The sequence below is a fragment of the Coturnix japonica genome, chromosome 1 (genome assembly GCF_001577835.2).
Source record: "Coturnix japonica isolate 7356 chromosome 1, Coturnix japonica 2.1, whole genome shotgun sequence".
NCBI classification, from domain to species: Eukaryota; Metazoa; Chordata; class Aves; order Galliformes; family Phasianidae; genus Coturnix; species Coturnix japonica.
This window is the reverse complement of record NC_029516.1, coordinates 62,720,016-62,741,747: the sequence shown is the minus strand read 5'-3', so window position 1 is coordinate 62,741,747 and position 21,732 is coordinate 62,720,016. Positions and strand designations below refer to the sequence as shown.

Here is a 21,732-nt window from a genome sequence, read left to right as displayed (position 1 = left end):
CTACACATTTATGGTGTACTATTAGTCTGCATCATTCAAGTTTAGATTTAGAGTATTAACTGGTCTCCAAAATGATACAAACCAAATCTACTGTCAAGAGATACGTGACCACAGTTCCAGACAAGAATCGTTCAGTGGCTTAGAGATGAGAAGGGAAGAACCTTCTGGTGACCCAGTTCTGCAGAATTCACTTACTGCACATTCAGCATTTGTTAACAAAATTTGTGCTCAGCGGCGTACCATGCCAAACAGCACTTGCAGAGACAAATACCACAAGACATTCAGCAAGTAAAAAAAAATCAACTTACAGTCCACAAAATGTGTATTATGCTTCTTGCAAGTCAAATGATTTTATTTTTCTTTTAAACATACAGTCAGAGACATCCTTTTATATCAGGCACCTTTTACTGGGTATGAGTGAACATCTGCATTCTAAATGCATCTCCTTATAAAGCTGCCTGAAGCTAAGGAGAAACAAAAATACATACTAATGCTATCAAAGTCCAGAGGAATCAGCAACTTTCTTCTTTTCTCCAGCTGGGAGAAGGATTTTCCTCTCACCATATTCAAAGCTGTCTCAAAGCCCTTTGTGATGTATGCCACAATAATGTCTCAGCTCAGGAAAGAAATTCTTGTTCCCATCATTGCATGAATGTGTGGTGCAGTCGATGCGCCTCAGGGATGCCATCCAGAGAGACCCAAACTGGCTCAAGCCATGGGCCCAAGTGAATCCCTTCAGTTTCAAGAAAGCCAAGGTCTTGCATAGCAACCTCCACTGTAAGTACAAGATAGGGGATATAAGGATGGAGCACAGCCTTGCTGAAAAGCATTGGAGGATACTGGTGGATGGCAAGCTGGGCATTAGTGAGCAATATGTCCTTGCAGCCCAGAATGCCAACCATATCCTGGGCTACATCAAAAGAAGCATGGCCAGCAGGGTGAGGGAGGTGATCCTGCCCCTCTGCTCTGTGCTGGTGAGGCCTAACCTGGAGTACTGCATCCAGAATGGAGTCCTCACTACAGGAGATTCATGGACCTGTTGGAGTGCATCCACAGTAACACAGAAATGATTCAAAGGACCTAACACCTCTGAGGTGTTAGACACATCATTATAACATATATAACACCTATGAGGTCAGGCTGAGAGAGCTGGGGCTCTCAGGGGCTCAAGGGAGACCCAAAGGTGGTCTTTCAGTATCTAAAGGCAGGACATAAGAAAGGAAGGGGACAGATTCTTTAGCAGGTCTGTTGTGATAAGAGGGAATGACTTCAAATTAAAAGAGGGGAGATTTAGATTCGATATAACAAATTAGTTTTTTTACAGTTTTACAATAAAGAGTGGTTAGGCACTGGAACAGGTTGCCCAGAGAGATGGTGGATGCCCCATCCCTGGAGACATTCAAGGTCAGGCTGGATGGGGCTTTGAGCAACCTCATCTTGCTGTAGATATCCCTGTTCACTGCAAAGGAGTTGGACTAGATGACTTTTAAGGGTCCCTTCCAACTCAAGAAATTCTCTGAATCATTTAGAGGAGACTGTGAAACTGTTCTGAAATGAGACAACCATAACATCTCCCCTGAAATCATCAGAGCTACTACAGACTAATAAAGGGTGCTCCCTGAAAATTCATACCAAAACCTCAGACCATAATGATATCCTGTACCTGAATTATTTAGCAGCAACTACCAGGCCTTCTGACCATCTAGAAACTAAACCAAGGCAGAAGTCGCCTACATATTTGAGTATACTCTGTTTTTCCTCTGACCTCTACCAAAATTTACCTCATATCATAGGTTTTCCATTCAAGTTCTTCAGGTTTTGGTTTTTTTAAACACTTTAAATTAAGGTGAAACAGGTCAAAGAACTTCTAACATAAACTTGTTAGCAGTTCAGGTAGAAGATTATGCTTTAAATTTTGTGACTTGACTTCCACACGTACTACAAAAAAACAGGTTTTTCTGTACTTTTGTTATTCTGTGTAGCTATCTAGTGAAGCCTTCCAGTATCAATTTCTTAGTCTGTAACACTGAGAACATTTATCAACAAAGCGTGTGTCTGTGATGTAGAAAAGGGATATTCAGTCCCCAATGCAAGTAGGCAGCTGAGGTCTAAAGGTGCCCCAGTTCTGCTGGGGCTTATACCAGCATCCTCCCCAAAGCACAATGCTCAATTCCCCACCTCCCAAACAACTCAGCACTGCCTCGACCACTGAACCTCTTGCTACTTCCAGACAGTGTGACCAGACACAAGTTATTTCAGCCTGCGTGAAGAGGTTAATACTGCCTTCACAGTGCAGTGAAAATGTCTTTACAGTGCTGTGAAAACCGATGAGGTGTTAAAGCAGAATGTTAGTCACTGGGCACAACATCTTGCTGAGACACCTTTGTTGTTAAACTCCATTCGCATTCCTCAAAAAACTCTTTTTTTGTTCAGCACGTTGTTCCTGATCTTAGAGTAGAAGTATCTGGAGACAGAGTTCAGGTCATGGCTGCACTTTGACAACAGAAATGGAGATGAAATGATAAGAGCCCTGGAGAGAACTGGAGGTTGTTCGGTCACAAAACCAAACAAGAATATGTCCTGACGTAGTAAAGTAGCAGTAGTGCACTCTGCATAAAAGACCTCCTGTAGTATACAGAAAACAAAACATTGTGTACAACTCAACATCAGGTTGTCCTTTGCCTGAAATGTGGTAACTTCTCCGTAATAGCTGGGATTGACTGTAATATCGGAGCATGTCTTAGCTATGGAAAGGCAGTCACTGTCTTCAGTCACTCTGGAGGAAAAGATGACAGCAAATGACAACACAGAGAGGCCACAACACCAGTTTTTTAAAGTAGCAGCCCCAGCCTCTTCCGTAGCAATGCAGAGACCAGGGAGCATCAGGCAATGGACAACAGCCACCCAATGCCCTATCACATCTCTCTCCTGCTCTGTCCTCTCCCCAGGAAAAACAAAATTGATGGCTGCTATGATTTTCCTTCCAGACAGAGAGGAAGGAAGAGAGGAGATGACAGAGCCCAGCAACCATTGCATCATGCGCCTACTCAAAAAATAAAAATAAAGTATTTGATTCAACAGCAACTGTAAAGAGTATTTGGGGCAGCTGGTAGTTCTGGACCAAATTTATATTGTCAAAGTCAATACCAGATTAACACAGTTTACAAGCTGTAGAAGACAAGCTTTTCCATTTTCCGAAGAAGGGTCTTTTTCATCAGCAATTTAAAATTTATCTTCAATTAAGAGGTTCGACTTTGCATGTGTTTTCAATTTAGGGATTAATTGCAAAGCACTGTATGGGAAGAAAATGCAGATTTACCAATACAATCCTAATCCTAAAAACAAAAGAGCAATTGTCACGATGCTACTGAGGCTTCTCAGAAGTTTGAGGTTAGGCATTTACTTAAAATGCCTTACAAGATCAGATCCAGTGCACTTAAAACTCCACAAGATCAATCCATCGCTAATCTACTGTGTATGTGTAAGCTTTGTCCGCAGACATGCAAGTGTCAAACCCCACACTGCCCTTTGGAGAATTATTCCTGTAATAAGGAGACGCACCACAAACTTTCACAGTTTATATGTCATCGGCCTTTAATCCACTATTCCTAAAAATTAAGTTAACATCCCAAGCCACAGGAAAAAAGTTTCTAACAGCTGCCTCTTTAAGCATCCTAAAACAAAAACATTTAAAGAAATCTTTCCTCTTACTTGCTGAATTCTCCTTTCAAAAACAGAACCCAGTTTTAGCTTACTGGAGCTGATTCCTCTATTATCCTTCATTTTCTTTTCTGCTTTTGAGACAGCATAAGCAGAACAAATCTCACTGTTCTTGCTGCAGATGCAAGTTGATTTTTCTAAGAGGCACTGCCACTCCACAGCATTATTCCCTCATACAGCAGATTACACAGTTCTGACCACCACAGCCCAGACAACATTTGGGCAAGTGGGCTGTCCCTGACATCTCTTTCCTGACCATCTGGAGTTAAATTAGAGCTCATCAACATGCTTAAGTTGTTCAGATTGTTATAATACACATTACCTACACTTAGCTAAGCACAGCTACCATCGCTTGGTCTGTTTTCACAGTGTTGAACCAGTTTGTGTGGAAGCCCATCACTGCCCTCTGGAACCTGCACCTCCCCTGATGTTCAGCCTGTTCCACATGCTGACAGCAGGCATGCTGAGGCTTTCCCAAAGTTTACAGATAGATCCTCCCTACATGAAGAACGGTGAAAAGAAAAAAAAAACAACACATGCATTTAAAATTTCTGCATTGTGTTCTAAAGCCTTTCAAATAAGAGTGAATTCTGAAAGAAAAACAGATCAAGACAGGTTCACTATGAGGATTACCTGAAACATTTCCTAAATACAAGTAGCACAGCTGTTGAATTGCACTTGAAGATGCAATCGTCTCAGAATATTCTGTTTCTCCAGCAGCAGCTCAGCTGGTTTCTTGCACAGCAGAGACTAAATGCTAACTCCCTGACAGCGCTGCCCAGCTATGGCTCGTCACTGGGAGAAATGCAGGAGCCTGAGCAAGTGGAGATACCCTACCTTATTTAGCCAGACGCAGTGCCCGTGGATATCCCAGCTGTACTCCATGCTGCTTGCAGCTATCTTCATGCACAGAGGGATGTGAGTGGCCGTGGCAGGCAGCAGAGGTACAGAGCAGAAGGAGCAGCACCCAGCAGTGCCGTCAGGGCTCCTCCAAACCCGGGCAGGGGGTTAATCAAGGGCAGGGCTCCCCGTCGTCTCACCAGAGCTGCAGGAGAAGGTGGCACCAGGCGGGAGATGTGGGAAGTGGAGCTCCGGCTCAGGCGGAGCAAACAGCTCCTTCAGGAATTAACACATCAAAGCCCGGGAAACTCAATCCCTCTTCTTGCCAAGAGGAGCTGGAGCCTCATAGGTCTGTAAGTAGAGCAGGGACCCTGGCATGCACACTGCTCCCTTCTCCCTGCTGCAGGACAATCGGATGAGGGCTTTCTCTTCTCTATAGACTCTTAATTGTGAGAGCAGGAAGAGCACATGTAATTCATGTGTAGGTGCCAAGAAAAAGAGGAAGGAAGCAGCAGACTAAATGGTCCCAGATGTTACCAGTGGCTTGTCCCAAGTTTATGTTGTACTCTAAATCACATAAAATGCAACAATAATAACCGGCGTTCACCCTCATGTTTCAGTCCCAATGCACCCAGTACCTTCAGCAGCACAATAAATCCCAACTATTTTTGGCCACCAGAGCCTAGCTCCGCAAGTCCCATGATTATCTAAAAAAGCACAGCTTTTAATTTGAAAAATGAACGTTTACTACTCATGTTGGTAGACTAAAAAGTCTCAAAAACAGGAATGCTGAATAATCTGGAATAAAAAATGAGAGCAGCAGAAGAAGAGCAGCTGTGCTTTTCAAGTTAAACAGAGGCATTCGGGATTCAGAATGGTGATTTTTGAGTGCCGTACCATTGCGGCTACCTTGCATTCCAGTGCAAGACTGTACAGGTTGTTCTCACCACTGATAAACTCTGCCAGGGATGACAATGCCGTGCCAAGACATGCTGATAATGAACCCACGTCATCTTCCAATATTAAAAGCAAATCAGTCTGGATGATCATTCTTATCAAGAAGCATTTAAGAGTTTTCAGAGGTAGATCTCTCGTGATGAAAAAGTATTACCAGGAGGCAGTTTATAATGACAGAGTGATGGAGAATCACAAGGCTCCTTTCATTCTGTAGCTCAAGGAGAGATCTCAGACAGGTGCTTGGCAGTAAAACCTATGTGCCACACATTACTTTCAATAGCTAAACTCAACATAAGCACAAGCTGAGCCAAATGAATGCACTGCACGCCCACACTAAGACAATCAAACAACAAACGTTGGTTTGAAGACAAGATGTTTCCATGAATAAAAAACATGAGACGACTTCTGGCTAACCAAACCACTTCCACCACTTGGGAATCACCCTGTCTTCCAGACAGGAAAGTCTATCTCTGTGAGACTACAAGCTGTGTTTATCCAACCAGGGAAACCTCCCTCTGAAATGCAATAGCCTCTGTGATTAACTCTCACTACACTCAGGAAGAAACGACTTCTGAAAGAATGTCAAAAGCTGAGGTTGGTCTGTGAGATGTCGCTCTGGTTTATACAGGTCTCTATGGAGACCACTGTCACCTTCAAGCATTCTTTGAGAAATCTTTGAAGGCCATTAAGTTTCTCTCTTTTTTTAAAATACCTGCACCATATTCAACACACAGTGCCACAGAGAGTTATAAAAGTTAAAATCACAATTGCACTTGTTGCTATGGACCATGATGAGCTTTACAGAATAAGTCATAGAATATCCGGAGTTGGAAGCGTCCCACAGGGATCACTGCGCCCAACCCTTGGCTTAACACAGGACCACCCAAAATTCAAACCCAATATCTGTGTTGTCCTTGAGCTCTGGCACTTGGGGCCGTGCCCACTGCCCTGGGCAGCCTGTTCCACATGGAGACCCTGTCCCCCACCCACCCCTCCCCTGGCACAGCTCCATGCCGTTCCCTCAGGCCCTGTTGCTGTCACACAGAGCAGAGCTCAGCGCTGCCCCTCTGCTCCCTGTGAGGAGCTGCAGCCGCCATCAGGCCTCCATCAGCTCCTCTGCTCTTGGCCCAGCACATCAAGGAGCCTCAGACACTTTGGAACTGCCCATCCACATTCACCCTTCACCCCCCTTTTTAACCCAGCTTCTTTCCTCTTTCTGGGAAGGTTGATTCAATAAAACATATTTTTAAATAAATAAATAAATAAATCAGAAATAAAATTGTTGCTTACTTCAGCTGAAGAGAAAATGCAACAACTAGAAGCAATTCTTTTGAGAATTATTCTTCAAGCAACAAATAGATCAACATCCCGCTGCTGGCATTTCCAACAGCCCCAACACATTGGCCTTAGCCTTGCGAGAAGCAGAATTTCCAATTGAGATGGTCTTGCTACTGGTGACCATGTTCCAGATTGCTCACATGTCTATATTCAAACCAGAAGCTCCATAACCAGACTAGAGCATAGGTTTTATTAAAGCACACATCAGAATATATTATGCACTTCTATTGATCAGAAGCAATCTGAAAAGCCTCAAGACTTTGGAACAGTTGTGATCTACAAATGCATTTCACAGCTGGTCCCCAGAGCAAACATATCATCCTAGCACTTCAGAGCTTAGAAAAGGCTTCAGTTTTCTACACTTTGAACAAACAGTCTCATTTCCAGTTTAAATTGCAGCATTCACCTGCCATCCATTTGTACATGGAGACGTGCGCAGGGTTTCAGCAACACAGAGATTAGTTTTCAGCTGCAAATGGACAACTGGAAATGACATGTTGCAGTTAAACCAGCTTATTTGTGCAAGACAATGCCACGCTTACAACTTCTCTGACTCCCCAGGGGGACCATCTGATTAGTCCTCCTGGAAATGCTCCGCCAGATGTCCGGGCTCTGCACATGTGTTCTGTTGTCACGTGGCCATCTAGCATCCACTGGTTAAAGAACTCAGGATAAGGCACTGTAACTCTTTAGTCCCTTCTGAGTACTTGTCGCAGACTTCTTCACTAGAACACATGCACACTGAGAAGAGCAGAAAGGAGGAGGTCACAGAGTGGCTTTGGGACACAAGGCAGAACATTTGGACATGGCAAAACTGAATCCTTTGCCTTATTGTACTGAAGCGATAAACTTCAGGAGACTGTGTTCAGACCCTTTTTCCAACTAGGGCATCAGCAGTTTCTCTCTGGAGGCCAGGAGAGGATTTTTCTCTTGTGACACACTGTTTGGCAGCAGTGAACACTATTTTTGTTTTCCTCTGAGACACGAGAGACGTGGTTACAGCTTTGGATGGGACGTCACGCACCAGTTCTAGCAGCTTTGAATAGCCTGGTGAATGTAACTTGTTCATGCATTGAGGATTAAACCAATTTCACACCAGGGAGGTGTTTTCCCTTCTTCTGTAAAAAATGAAAGCCTTCCTGCAGATTGCCTGGGCACTTTACTTAATACCTGCCCTGCTAAGACAGGGATGGTGACACTGTTGGCACCTATAAATCCCACAGTCTTTACCTGGAGCACAGTACAAAGCCCAGCTTTCAGTTTTTACTGCTAGGGGTTTTTAAGGATACCAGAGAGAATCAAGTAATAATTTCAGACAAACTGAGAAAAATAGCAGTAATAGTTATTTTCTGCTATCTTTTGCAGAATTGTTTTTAGTACTCAGGAGGCTGTAAGCTGAATAGCACAACAGAGCCCTTCCTGTTCACAGCTGCAATGAAAACCATTACTGCTTCACCAAGATGCAGTGATCCATGTCAAATGAGTCTGAAGGATCTCATTCCAGCTCCTAGCAGCCAGGCATCCCTGAATCACACGTTTGCAGCCCCACAGGGCAATGTCTGCCCTTCACCTCAGTAATCTCAGCAGACACTGCAGCCTCGAGCTGTGCTGTTGGGCTCCTTTACTCCAGAATAACATGTGTCAGACCGGCATCGCTAAACAATGGACTACCAATAACCATGCACGCCATGGGGAGAAGTTAATTTTCTAAGACTGTTTATGCAGCACATGAGCATTTGTTTTTCAAGGCCATGCTTGCACGAAACCTGTGAAGCCTCTTTACTTCTGCTCCAGACGGAGCGCAGACTAGTTACAGCGATGTTCACTGCTGTATGTTACAGGAGAAAGAAACGCTGATGCTAGCAGGATCTCTGCATTTTTTAAAGATTTGATTGAATGTCACTTCTGCCTCCTCCTCCCCATCTTAATAATGTTGACTATGGTACTGACAGTGGGGGCGAGAGCCAAGTCCTACTGTGGAGTCAGTAGAAAAGCTCCTGCGTGTTTCAGTAAGTTTGAGGTATTTTGAAATGAGGAGTCCAAAGCAAAATAAAATCATTTCTAGAAAGAAACAGCACTCTCCCCTCAAATCTTTTCACAAGAGCTACTAAAGCTGTGTTATCCTCGTTCCCTCCTAGTCCTAGGGTGCTGCACCCATCCTACATACCGCTAGGTGGCACATCAGGTCACACCAAGCCAAGCTCACTGCATCCTAATGTCAGGTTGTGCTCTCAAGGCACAGGCTTTGCAGCAATGCCGGCGGGGCTGCTCATGGCAGAAGCGCGTTGGGCTAAGGTGTAGCATGCTCCAGCTGAGCTCAGAGATAAAACTGACAGAAGAATGCATCCCATACTATCAGCCATAGCCCCATGGAGACCAAACCCTTTCTGAGAGGGGGTATCGTGTCCATCCTGGGAAGGGAAAAGGTGATTGGCAGCTTCCCATGTTGACAGCCACCAACAGTAGCAATGCATTGGGTGCAACACAGAGCCACCACAGCTGAACAGGCCAACATCAGACCAGCATTCATCAGTTAGCAAGCTGCAAACCAGCAGCGCACACCCTCAGCTGCCATAATAGTTGCAGGCTGACTTAAACCCCGAAGCACAGCCTCCGGAAAGAAGCCTTGATTTCCACCGTGAGAGCATCTCTGAAATCTGTGCATACCTACACAACTACAGCAGAGCAAACTGCCACAGTTTGAGCACAAGGACTCTTTGGTGGCCCTGTTAGGATGTCACCAGTCACAGAGCACACAGAGGCAAAACCAGTCAGAGCTTAGACAATGACACCATGTAACTTACCCTTTGATAAACACATTTTCTTTCCCACTGCACTTTTCATGTAGCCCCCATTTTTAACTCCATTTGATTTTGGGGAAAACCAAGACATAGGGAGATAACAGCCTTACTAGATATATTTTGGTGTATTTTTAAAACATAGATGAGAGAAAGTGGTGGATTTACAAACACAGAAAACATAAATACTGTTTAGTTCCTAGGTTAAACGGATGCTGAGCTTTTACTACTCACTTCTGTTATAAATCAGGTAAAGAAACCCAGTGACACCTCCAGCCCCTGTAGAAAATACACTGCCAAAAAAGCTTTTTAGTGAAAAGTTCATATTGAGAGCAACTTTTTTTTCCATGTATGTGTCCGACTCCTATAAAAATGTCTTTTCTCAATCCTCTGAAACGAAACTTCATTTACTGAAAACGTTTTGCCCACCAAAACAAGGCACAATCTACATCAAAGAAGGCATAAGTCAAGTCACTGCATGAGGCACTGGGCAGCAGCTTTTCTGAGGCCCCACGGCAACACCTCTGAAACAAAACCCTGTACATTTGCTTTTATGAAATGCACCCAAGAGCTTCCAACTGCCCTGCATAAAACATGGGTGAAAGAAAGTGAGACGGTACCATTTGACTTTGAAGCCATTCAATCAGAGCCTCTGCTGTTGAGTCTGGGACCTGGCAGCGCAGACCCTCTCTCTCATCTGCCTCCATCATCTCCAGCAAGCCTCGCAGGTCCTCCACCAGATGCAGTGCCCGCAGGCCCCCCATGAAAGGGGAAGTAGGGGACTGGCAGTCAAAAATGCCATTGGAGTATTCCAGTGCCTTCGAACCTGGGTAGAGTAAAAACACACAGTGAGGCATAGAATAAGCAGATTGGACCATGGGAGCCATGGGAGACCTGCAGTAAGGATTAGAAATGTCATGTGGCATTTGCTGATGGTGGGAACTGATCTTAACCAAATTCAGTGCAGGTGATGCATCCTGCCCCCTCCCTGCACTGTGCCCTGTATCACCTTGCAATTTGGAGAGGGGTAAGCCCTTACAGACATGTGTTTGGAGTTTCAACATCTCTGACAGTTTTAGTGGACAGAAGGAGGTGGGCTGATGAGACAGAAGACGTGTGTTACAACAGTGCCCAGGAGCTCAAAGCATAGGCTGGGCTGCTGCTCTCAAGGATATATCAGAGACTGAAAGCACTGTAGAGGGAACAGGCTTAGCTGATAATGCTTTGAGTCACCCTGCAGAGGCTGCACGACCCAAGTCAGATGCTGATGGTTTCCAGAGGAAGCTGTGCTCAGTACTTTTCATGCACAAATTTGTTACGCTGCTCCAGTGCACTGCAATTTTGTTATACTTTCCCAAGAATTGAGAGACATATGAAGACAAGTGAAAAGACTAAATCACTTCAACAAGGAAAAAAAAATGAAGTTCAGCAGATAGATGTTAGCACTGATGCTCGCATGTTAATAAAGAAAATATATCTCTCATTTGCATAAACTCACAGTATTTATGTTTGACCTACATTAAAAGTTGCTGTATGTTAAGGAAGGAAGGAAACTACAAATTCAGGATTAAAGTTGATTTTAATAAACCCAGCTAATTCCAACTAGGATTTCAGCATACTGATTTGTGACCTTAATACTGTAAAGCCTCAGCACAATGAGATGTGCTCATGACAGAACACCAGCTTTTGTACTGTCAACTTTTGGAAACTACAGAGATATGCCATACATGCCCTGTCATGAACCTTCATTCATCTCATCTGGGAAGCCAAAAAAACGCAAGCATAATTCCCTTCAGAAAAAAAAATAGAGAGAAATCCTCACAAAAGCATAACAGCGGGTATCCTTTTATTGTATCATTTATTAAGTCCACTTAGATACATGGATAAATTAGGTCTGTGGCAAATTAAATACATATATATATTAAATCTTATTCTGCCATAACCAACTTAGGCTCTTGGAAACACAGATGGCGCTATCTGATCTGAATACCAGTATCTACTTGTGGAAATTTCCAAAGTCACAGCCTAAATGTATTTTTAGAGATCATTAGGATCCAACTGAATCCACTTCACACGTGTGCCTGCTATACGTGCTTAATACTTTTAAGAAAACTGCAGAGAAAAGTTGTTGTTTAAGCAAAACACACACGCACTACAATTTTTTTTCCCCCTTGAGGGAAACTATTTTAGATGGAACTGCTAAAGATTTCATAAACCTTGTTGCTACCGTTACAGAATATTTTCTCATCTTGGGTAGCCGTTTGTATAGCTATGCAGGAGTAAAATTGAAATATTAACTTATTGCTGCCTTGCTGCCCTGTGTTGTGTATTTATATTATTTTCTATCTCACTATATTCAACATAAAAAGGAATCCTCGCCTGTATAAGAAATAGTGTGGCCAGCAGGAGCAAAGAAGTAATCATCCCACTGTACTCAGCTCTGGTGAGGCTGCAACTCAAGTACTGCGTTCAGTTTTGGGCTCCTCACTGCAAGAAAGACATCGAGTCCCTAGAATGTGTCCACAGAAGGGCAATGAAACTGGTGAGGGATCTGAAGCACAAATCTTATGAGCAGCTGAAGGAGATGGGATTGTTTAGCCTGGAGAAGGGGAGGCTCAGGGGAGACCTCATTGCACTTTACAACTTCCTGAGGAGGGGCTTGGCCTCTTCTCCCAGGCAACAAACAGGGTCCGAGGAAATGGCCACATCCCTGGCAGTGTTCAGCAGGCATCTGGATGAGGAGCTATGAGATATTTAGTAGTTTGCTGTAGCTACAGTAATGGAGGATGGTTGGACTAGATGATCTTGTAGGTCCTTTCCAACCTCATGATTCTATGGTTCTATGATTCTATGTGTGTTAGAGCATGCAATACACCCTCTCCATTTGCCTCCAATCTCTAAGTCACAAGGCAAGATGCCTAACAAAAACACCAGAACATTTGGACCCCAGCCTGGCACTCCACATTCTGAATATGAAAAAGGAGGACTGAAGCAGTTAAATGAACAAGCAGCTCCAAGCTTTTACCTGCTATTATGCCATCCATCTGCTCCAAAGCCGCAGCAAGCATGTCACTTGCATCACTCATCATCTTCTCTCTTCTTGGGGACAATCTCCAGCTACACCACAAGGAACAATAAAACACCAGTAGTGCAGGTTGGATCCAGAGCCTCAAGTCAGCAATTCAATCTGCAAAAGAGAATTTCACTTCACTACATGTTCTCTGAATTCAGGCACCACCATCATTAAACCAGTAACCAAACAGGATAATCAGTGCCCACAAGATGCGAGCCATTCATCATCAGGATTGAACAAGAATTCTGGAGAATCAAAGCACCAGCTTAATGACCCGGTTCCATCTTTGGCACTTCAGAGAATCTTGCACAGAAGACATAGGCCCTTTAATGCTAATGGGACACAGCAACTCAGATTTAAATCCCGCTAAAGACATTGTTTCCAGCCTAGTGGTGATCCATGCTGTAATGCTGCACCTGCTCTCACCATGAAGCTCCTGAAAATCAGAACTGGACCTCAGAGTATTTCCAGAGGTCAAGTCCAGAAAAACTGGCTCGCTTAGCAGCAGTCTACTTGGAATAGAGCTGAAACCACAGTGAGCTCAAGGACAGCACTGCTGTGAGGTAAGCACATGCTCAGGTACTTGATGGAGCTGAGGCCACAGAGGCCTGACGCACAGCTGATCCTTGCAGCCCAGCACAACAGACACAAGCCATGGAAACAGCTCAGACTGCCACAGCTTTCATCTAGAGCAGGATAGGATAATTCTCCTATAAGCACATTCGTAGAACACAGTTAAACAAACACCAGGAAGGAAAATGCACTTTAACCTTTTGCAAACCCTGCCATTTGGTTTTTGTAGTAGGCCACAAAGCTGCTGACATTTGACCCAGCGTAAGTGATTAAGAAAGTAGGTCACAGTACCTCTGGTTTAAGTCCTGGAACAGAGTCTACTAATACCAAAACGTATCAGAAATACATGTTATAAACTACATGTTCCCTCCTACAGATCGCCTTATTGGTTTGTCCCAGCTGTGAGGTAGCTGTTACTGGAGGCTGCCAGCCAGCATTGCTGAAATGACCTGAAACATCAGCAAACACTTCATTTGATGGATAACAACATGCATAAAGAAGGTCCAAACCCTACGATAACTTTTGAATGACAACACAAAGACAAATGCTCTTTTGGCAAATGCCTTGCTTTAATATTACTTAGTTGCCAGAGTTATAAAAGCCAAGAGAACTCTAGGAAAGCTTGAAAAAACTTCAAAAAGTCAAAACAGCTGGAAGACAAGGTGTTGCAAACCTTTACAAATGTAGAAGCACCACAGTTGGAGACTTCTAGCCTTCAAGGAGCTAGGGTCTGATTTTAAACACCACGTAATTAATACATTTCAAGTAGTATGACACCTGCACAATATGCAGCTCCTGCAAGATATATATAGTCCAATGCCTCTATGCCTGCTTAAAAGGTTCAAGAAACTCAGTTTTTGCAATGGTATTCACATGGACAATTCTGAAAATAGTCTCACATCCTTTCTCTTCTAGGATTTCCTGGTTCCAATATCCAGATCCTGACAAAATCTAGCAAGATTAGGCATGTACGAGCACTGAGTGCAAATGACTGACATCATTGGATTTCTCTCTGCAAACCAAGAGTACACAGCCCCAGAACTGCTGCTTTACAGACAAAATCCTGATTCCTTGTAGCTCCATGTGGAAAAGGATCACCCACAAAATTACAACAGCCAATTAATAAACAGGAAATGGGAACACCTATCTCAACAGTGTGCTTTAACACCTGATGGGAAGCAATAAAGACTACAGAGCCAGGCTCCCTGCAGCACCCTGTGACAGGACAAGAGCCAATGGGAACAAATTAAAACAAATGAAATTCCATGGAAACATTTTATCTGCAGGCTCAAAGTCTGATATAATGAAGGAGAACTCTATCCCTTACCACATCTGTTCACATTGCGCCCCTTATTTTTCACCTTATCTTAGGAAATACATTAAGTAGAAGCAAGGAGCTGTTAATTTATACTCCCACAATACAACTACAGCAAGAGGCTCAGATAATCTCCCTTTGCACTTCATTTAGGCACAGCCCCCCCAGCCCACAGACAGTGGGAGGGCCAGCATCCAGGACGCCTCCAGTGTTCCCCTGCTATCACCTGGCCCTACCTCAAAGGCCAGCAAAATGTCAGCCTGCACACGGCTTCCTCCTCTGCTACCCCTAAAAGGAGCCATGCCATGAGGACACTTCCACCATCCGTGGAGCACCTTTTAACTGCCAGAACAAGCCTACAGCTGAGTAACTTGGAGAAGCAAAAGGAAAAAAAAAAAGCCCCTAACCAAACAGCTGGACATGATGCAACGAGATCCTGTTTGCCCAGCTATTTGGTCCTAAAAGTGGTCACTGAAAACTCGGATGGAACAGCACATCCTGCTCTGGCCACCTTCCTAGCACAGTACATCCCATCCAGCAGTCAGGAAACAAAACTGTTGCAATAAAAAACAATACTGGAAGCATTCTTCCCTTGTAATGGCATAGAATCCCTTTTATCCTTTGCACATCATCACCAGCACATGGGGAGCGGATGGGCAGGGAGGAAATCCAAGACCTCATACACCAGCAGACTTAAGAACCAAAATGCATAGAAAAAGATAAGACAACAAACAGCAGGAGGCAGAACATGGAAAGGGGAGGTGCAGGGAGGAGACAAACAAATGCAATTATTATAGAAGTCGTAAATCAGAGTCCTTTGTGGATTATAGAAAAGGACTATATTGTAACATCAGATGATTACTCACTGTGCCTACCAAAGGGCAGCGACTTCACAGAGCTTGAGAGAAGCCCGTGCCGACCACTAAACCAGCTGACCTTTCCTGTTAAACATGCTCCTTTCTTTGCTTTGCTTTTTACAGCCCTGTTCTAATAGAAAGATAACCTGGAGAAAACTCACAGGCTTTTTTTTTTCCTTCCAGAGTCAGCTAACAAGTAAAAATCCTAAAAAAAGTTCCTTAAGAAAATCAGGAATAGGTAATATTTCAAAGGGTGTTGAGCGGTTTCAGTTTCTTTCATTCACAAGAATCAAAAAGGGAAATCTTTTTAATGCAGGCAGATCTATGACATGGTAGATGAACAAGAAACCACAGCACACACAGAGACTGGGGAGAAGGCTGAAATGCACTTCCAGCAGAACACAGCCGAGAGCACACCTGGGAGGAAGGCAGTGGCAGCACCCTGTCTGGCAGACCATTTAAACAAGCCTTCCCTTGCTTTCCAAGAGAACGACTTACCTTTCATATTCCTCCAGTGAATACACACAGTCAGTGCAAGCTGGGGTGGGGGCGTTGTTCAATTGTTTTTCATAAGAAGAGGTCCCTCTTCTAAGAGCTCCCAGCTGAACACTGAGCTCACACTGACAGGAACAAGCACTGCTTCATCGAGACTGTATTTACAATCCACCATTTAAAAGAACTGAAAACATACACATGCCGTTATCTCCTCTATCAGCTGCAATCAATCCTGTCACCAGCTGACATCTCCGCTGCATCCCTGGCTGTTAAGAGAGATTATGCTAGTTGGCTTTACTTGCTTAATGTCCTCTCTTCTGGTCCCGACACAGCAGCCTGGTTGCTAGGGCTATGGCTATGCTGTTCACTTTTCAGTAGGTGAAGATTTTTTATTTTTATTTTTGAATGACATACAAACCCTCCGGCTACAGAGCTAGCAAAGATATATTCCAAACCATTTACAGAGGAAACACAACACTCCCCTGCAAATCAATCCAAAGAAAGCTACAAAAACAGGGGGCTTATGAGCTCTGTGAATGGGAACTGCAGTCATACAGGAAAACTGTCAGAATATAGATTTCACAATCAGACATTTAATGAAGATGGCAGACCTTAAAAATATAAATATATATATACAGTATATATATATATACAGTATATACAGTGTGTATATATATATATATATATATATATATATATATACACACACATACATACATACAGTGCTCAAATGTTTTACACGCACACAGGAAATTATCTTCTCCCCACCCAGGGGCTCTCCCTTTCCTAGATCAAATAATACACCCTGAGGCAGCTAGGAACAATATCTCCAAGCCCAACATCCTCTCTTTATTTATTTTCTGGCCTTATTCTGAATGTCCACATCGGGTGGAAAATACACCTGGCTCTAAAGCACAAAGATCCACAGAGCTGAAGCGAATCAGCTGCCTCCCAGCAGCTGGAAGGACACACCATGCCCTGATTGCAGCCCAGAGAACCACAGTCTGGCCTTTTCATCCCACCTGCCTTCCTTCCCACGCACATGCTCTGCAAATGTTCAGCATTAGGAAAGAAAGCATCAGCTAAAGATTATTCTTACAATGTGATGCAATAAGATGGATGGCTTGAGTTTCCCGGCTCTCCCAGTGCAACACAGAAGTCTTTAAAACAGGAAATTTTGATACACAGGAATGGAAAATCTTGACCGCTGAAAAGAATGAAAAAAGAACCCTGAAGGCCAGGCTATTGCCCTAGCAGTCTGCCACAGAAATGAAATAAAAAAGCCCACAAACTACAGTCATATTTTATGGGCAGGGTGGGGCGAGGGAAAGTGTTCCATAGCAGAAGCAAGAACCCCGCTTCACTTTGCTGTAAAAATTAATGTCACTGTACTCAGTCCTGCACTAAGAGACGACTGTTTGAGATACCCGAAGAGTCTTCTGGAGCAAATCTCACCTTGCAACACAAAAACAATACACCTTAGCAATTAATTTCTATAAGGTAAAGCTCTGTTTCAAGAAGACAAATGTCATTTCAGACACACAGTGACACCTATCTGTGCTGTTATTTGCTGACCAGAACAGAAACAGAAAGTCTTATGTGCAAAATACCTTACAATAACAATTAAAGATTACTCCAAATGAATTCCTTTTTTAATCCCTCACATCATTTCTCACGGGATGCTTCGAAGATGTTCAACTACAGTGCTACCAGTCAGCAGCATTTTATCACTTAGTAACGAATACATTCAGAAGAAAACCACATCCCATCTGCCACCTCACAGGCATGAAGTGTCAAGAAGCTTCCTGACACCTGAAGATCACCTGCCAGGAGACTGCTGGCATGGACGGTCTATGATGGGCAGCCACAGGACCAGACAATGTACTCCCACCTGGACCTGGACATGTGCTATGAAAGGTAGCTGCTCCATTTCAGGAGGATGGCTATAAGGAGAACCATCCCTAAAGAATTAATTTCCTGTGCAGGTGATGGAGCACAGGCACAAGTTGCCCAGAGAGGTTGTGGAGTCTCCTCCTTGAAGATCTCCAAAAGTCTCCTGGATGTGGCCTTGGGTACCCTGCTCTAGGTGCCCCTGCTTGAGCAAGGGCTGGAGCAGATGGACCCAGATGCCCTGTCAATCTCAGCCACTCTATGGTCCTGTGAAAGTAGAAGCCCAGTGGGGCTGTCCTCCAGCTACTACCAACCGGCAGGCTCAGCACCAGCCAAGGGCCAGACACCTGACTCTTCCAAATAACAACTGTCCCTCACGAAGCACAGTTTTCATCATCTTCCAGTGGGCTCATCTTGGCAGGTAGGAACTGCCACACCAGTTAAAGATGCAAGACTTATCGGCACCAAGCATCTCACTTACTTTGAACTATGCAATAACTTTAGTACCAACCAGCTTAACTGCATACATTTTTCTGCACATTGCCTTAAAGTTTGTTAAACATAGGAGAAGTGGTGCAAAAGCTACGCCTTGACAAGACTAGCATCCTTCAGAAACCCTGACAGAGACACATACACAGCAAACAGCTTATCTAAACGCACACAGTCTCAAAGTTTATGGCTAACGCATAATACCCTGTTACAAAACAAGCTATTTAATCAGGTCTGCAGCATAGAAATCATTCTGGGTGCCTACCCCTGTTGTCCTACATTGTAGCAGGTCTTTGCTTGTTGTAACTGAAAGAAATTGAAAAAATGAAAGCATGTGATGGGCTACTTTGTTCTGTGTTGCACAAGTTAGATCTGTGCTCTCCACGAGGGAGCGCTGCAAAGATGTGTCATATGAAAACCTGCCTGTAAACACTGTCTAAATTCATTTTAACTATTTATGCACAAGCAATCCAAGGTCAAATTGAGGCTTACAGAAAAGTACAGGAACACGTCATTTAAGGCTGTTCACATTTTAATGATTAGCTATTCAGTAAATCCTTTCCACTACTCACATTAGGGCCCGAGAAATCAATGTTTTCCCATGTTTTACTTGGGTCCACTGGTTAGAAAACAATTGAGATATTCATTCCTCTCTCTGAGACTGCTATTGCAAGCAAGGAAATGCCTCACATTCCCCATCAATACGTTATTGACATGCAGTGGCCACACAAGCTATGAAACAAAGAGGCACTGTTGATCAAGAGTCTGAAAGGTAGTTCTTCAGAACAGTTTAAGAACCACTAAATGTGCTGTATAAACTTGTGTTTAGATCCAATTTCACAGCTCAGCTCACACCTCCTCCTTTTAACATGCTGAATGCAAAGACCAAATTCACAAGCCTAAAAATCTGATGGGGTTTAGATTTGGATTTTTGATCTTCAGGTCTAGATCCTGGATTGAGACCCACATCTTCAGAGTCACCACAGTGCGAAGCCAAAGTAGAGTTCACCAATTATCAAAAGACCAGAAAATAAAGAAAATATGTTTTCACCAGCAAGGTGATGGGAGGCAACAGGTCGGCACAAAGGCAAAGCTGTGACCTCTGCAGGAACAGGAAAAAATCCCACCCTGGTCTTAACCCTCTTGTCTTCCTTTTCTTCTGAAGCAGAAAGAGTAAGGAAACTGGGAAGAAAGGTGGCAAAGGAAACAGTGACCTGCTTCTGCTTCCTCTCCAGCAGGAGAAAAAAAAACACGGAGAGTGGCTGCTTCCTTCTATCCTGAATCATGGAGAAGCTTCTGTGCATATGTAGGAGGCAGAATGTATGTAATTCTGTGCATATGTAGGAGGCAGAATGTATGTAATTCTGTGCATATGTAGGAGGCACGTGTCACCCACAGTCCCAACAGCAGGATGAGCAGTGTCAGCTTAACAACAGAGGAAGATGCAGCTCATGAGACCAAGAAGAATCTTGGCAGCCAGAAACTTAGAACATAATTGCATTGATGCATTTTTGAAGCCCAGCCAGCACAGCTCTGTAGCTGACACAAACTGATCTAGACTTCTGCAGGATGACAAGGTTACTGATGGAGTAAACCTGCAATCTGTGAGAGCCAAGGAAAAGCATCCACAGAATTTGAGAGAGATTCATCAACAAGAGAAAGAGCTGGCTGAATTTCATCAGTTAGCTTTATTGTAGAAAATGGGGCTTGAGGGGTACAGTGACCTGTTCCACGTGGGACCCATTAAAACTTCAAAATCTCACAGTATGGCTGCACATGGAGAGGAAACAAGGAAAACATTCAAAGCATATGTACAGAGGGAAATGCCACAGCAATGGAAGGGATCATTTATTCTGTGGGAATATAACCTACATGACGTAATACAGTGAGGAGGCAGCACGCCAAGCACAGATAAGGAAGGAGGCAGTGAGCTGGTAAAGAGTGTGAAGATACTGTAATGGTAGGGCTGTCAGGCAATTGGTATAACAGAGAATCATAAAATGGCTTGGGTTGGAAGAGACCTTAAAGACCACTCCGTTCCAGTTTCTTCCTGTGTCAGGGCTGCCACACACCAGCTCGGGCTGCCCAGAGCTCCATCCAATCTGGCCTTGGACGTCTCCAGGGATGCAGTATCCACAGCTTCTCTGAGCAGCCTGTATGAGCACCTCTCCATGCTCTGAGTTAAAAAAAAATAAGTAAATAATTCCTAAATCACCCCCCTCTTTTAGTTTGAAATCATTCCCCCTTGACACATCACTATCAGACAGTGTTAAAAGTCGATTCTCCTCTTGTTTCTAAGCTCCCGTTAAGTACTGGAAGGCCTCAATGTGGTCTCTCCAGAGCTTTCTTTTCTCCTGACTGAACAAGCCCAGCTCCCTCAGCATTTCTTCTTAAGAGAAAAGTGCTCCAGCCCTCCAACAATCTTTGTGGACTCTTCTGGGCTCTCTCCAACTACCCCACATCTTTCTTGTGCTGCAGGCCCCAGACCTGGTCACATCTGGCCTCCAGGTGGGGCCTCACAAGGCAGAGAAGAGGGGGACAATCACTCCCTCACCTTGCTGGCCACCACTCTCTTGATGCAGCCCAGGATACTACTGGCCTCCTGGGCTGCAAGAGCATAATGCTGGCTCATGTCCAGCTCTTCATTCATTAGGACACCCAAGCCCTTCTTCACAGAACTGCTTTCAATGAGTTCTTACCCCAGTCAGTATACACACCTGGAACAGCCCCGACCCATGTCCAACACCTTGCACCTGGACTTGCTGAACCTCATTACGTTAACATGAGCTCACTTTTCAGTTTGTCCAGGTCCCACTGGATGGCATCCCTTCCTTCTGTTCCATCAACTGCACCACACAGCTGGATGTCAGACTTGCTGAAGGCCCAAGGAACATGGTAGCTCACACTCCACACTGACAGCCAACTGGATGACAGCAATACCACCAGCATCCATATAGAACACAGTAGCCTTCTTTCTGGTACACCAGCTCAGTTCAGAAGGTGTTACCCTGCACCAGCTCTTCACATTCATAAAAAACATAAATTGAGAGAAAAATCCTTTATAAACATGTTTGTTTTGAAATATCTTCCAAGTTTCACTGCTCAAATGCCAAGAGACACCAGCACATCCTCCTGCCAGCTGGCTCAGAGGCACTGCAAGGAGATGAGGTAGAGACAAGGGGTAGAAGCACCACACAAACCTAGCAGAGGATAAACAAAGCCCTGGGCTATCCATGCTGCCCCCTGAAGGACCTCATGTCATTAAACTCAAGGCAGTTTACTATTTTGCTAAAGCTAGAAAGATGGAGTGCAAAACTAGTAGTATTAAGAGCCAATGATGTCCTTTATGTTGACAGTACTCCTACTGAAGCAGGCAAAGATACCAAA

General features: G+C 44.0%; 1 protein-coding gene across 18 annotated transcripts in view; it reads right to left on the bottom strand.

Moving 5' to 3' along the window:
- PPFIBP1 (PPFIA binding protein 1) overlaps positions 1 to 21,732 on the bottom strand; it is a 96,665-nt gene that overhangs the window by 35,404 nt on the left and 39,529 nt on the right. For 14 of the 18 annotated variants that reach the window (XM_015868693.2, XM_015868665.2, XM_015868700.2 and 11 more), the window contains exons 3-4: positions 12,679 to 12,840; positions 10,274 to 10,479 (exon numbers count right to left, since the gene is read on the bottom strand). In XM_015868693.2, the coding sequence (XP_015724179.1) occupies positions 10,274 to 10,479; positions 12,679 to 12,742 (270 nt within the window). In that variant the 5' untranslated portion in view covers positions 12,743 to 12,840. Of the gene's footprint in view, positions 1 to 4,557; positions 5,058 to 10,273; positions 10,480 to 12,678; positions 12,841 to 15,969; positions 16,286 to 21,732 lie in introns of those variants that run through there. The other 4 variants (XM_015868776.1, XM_015868785.1, XM_015868795.1 and 1 more) reach the window with 2 other exon arrangements.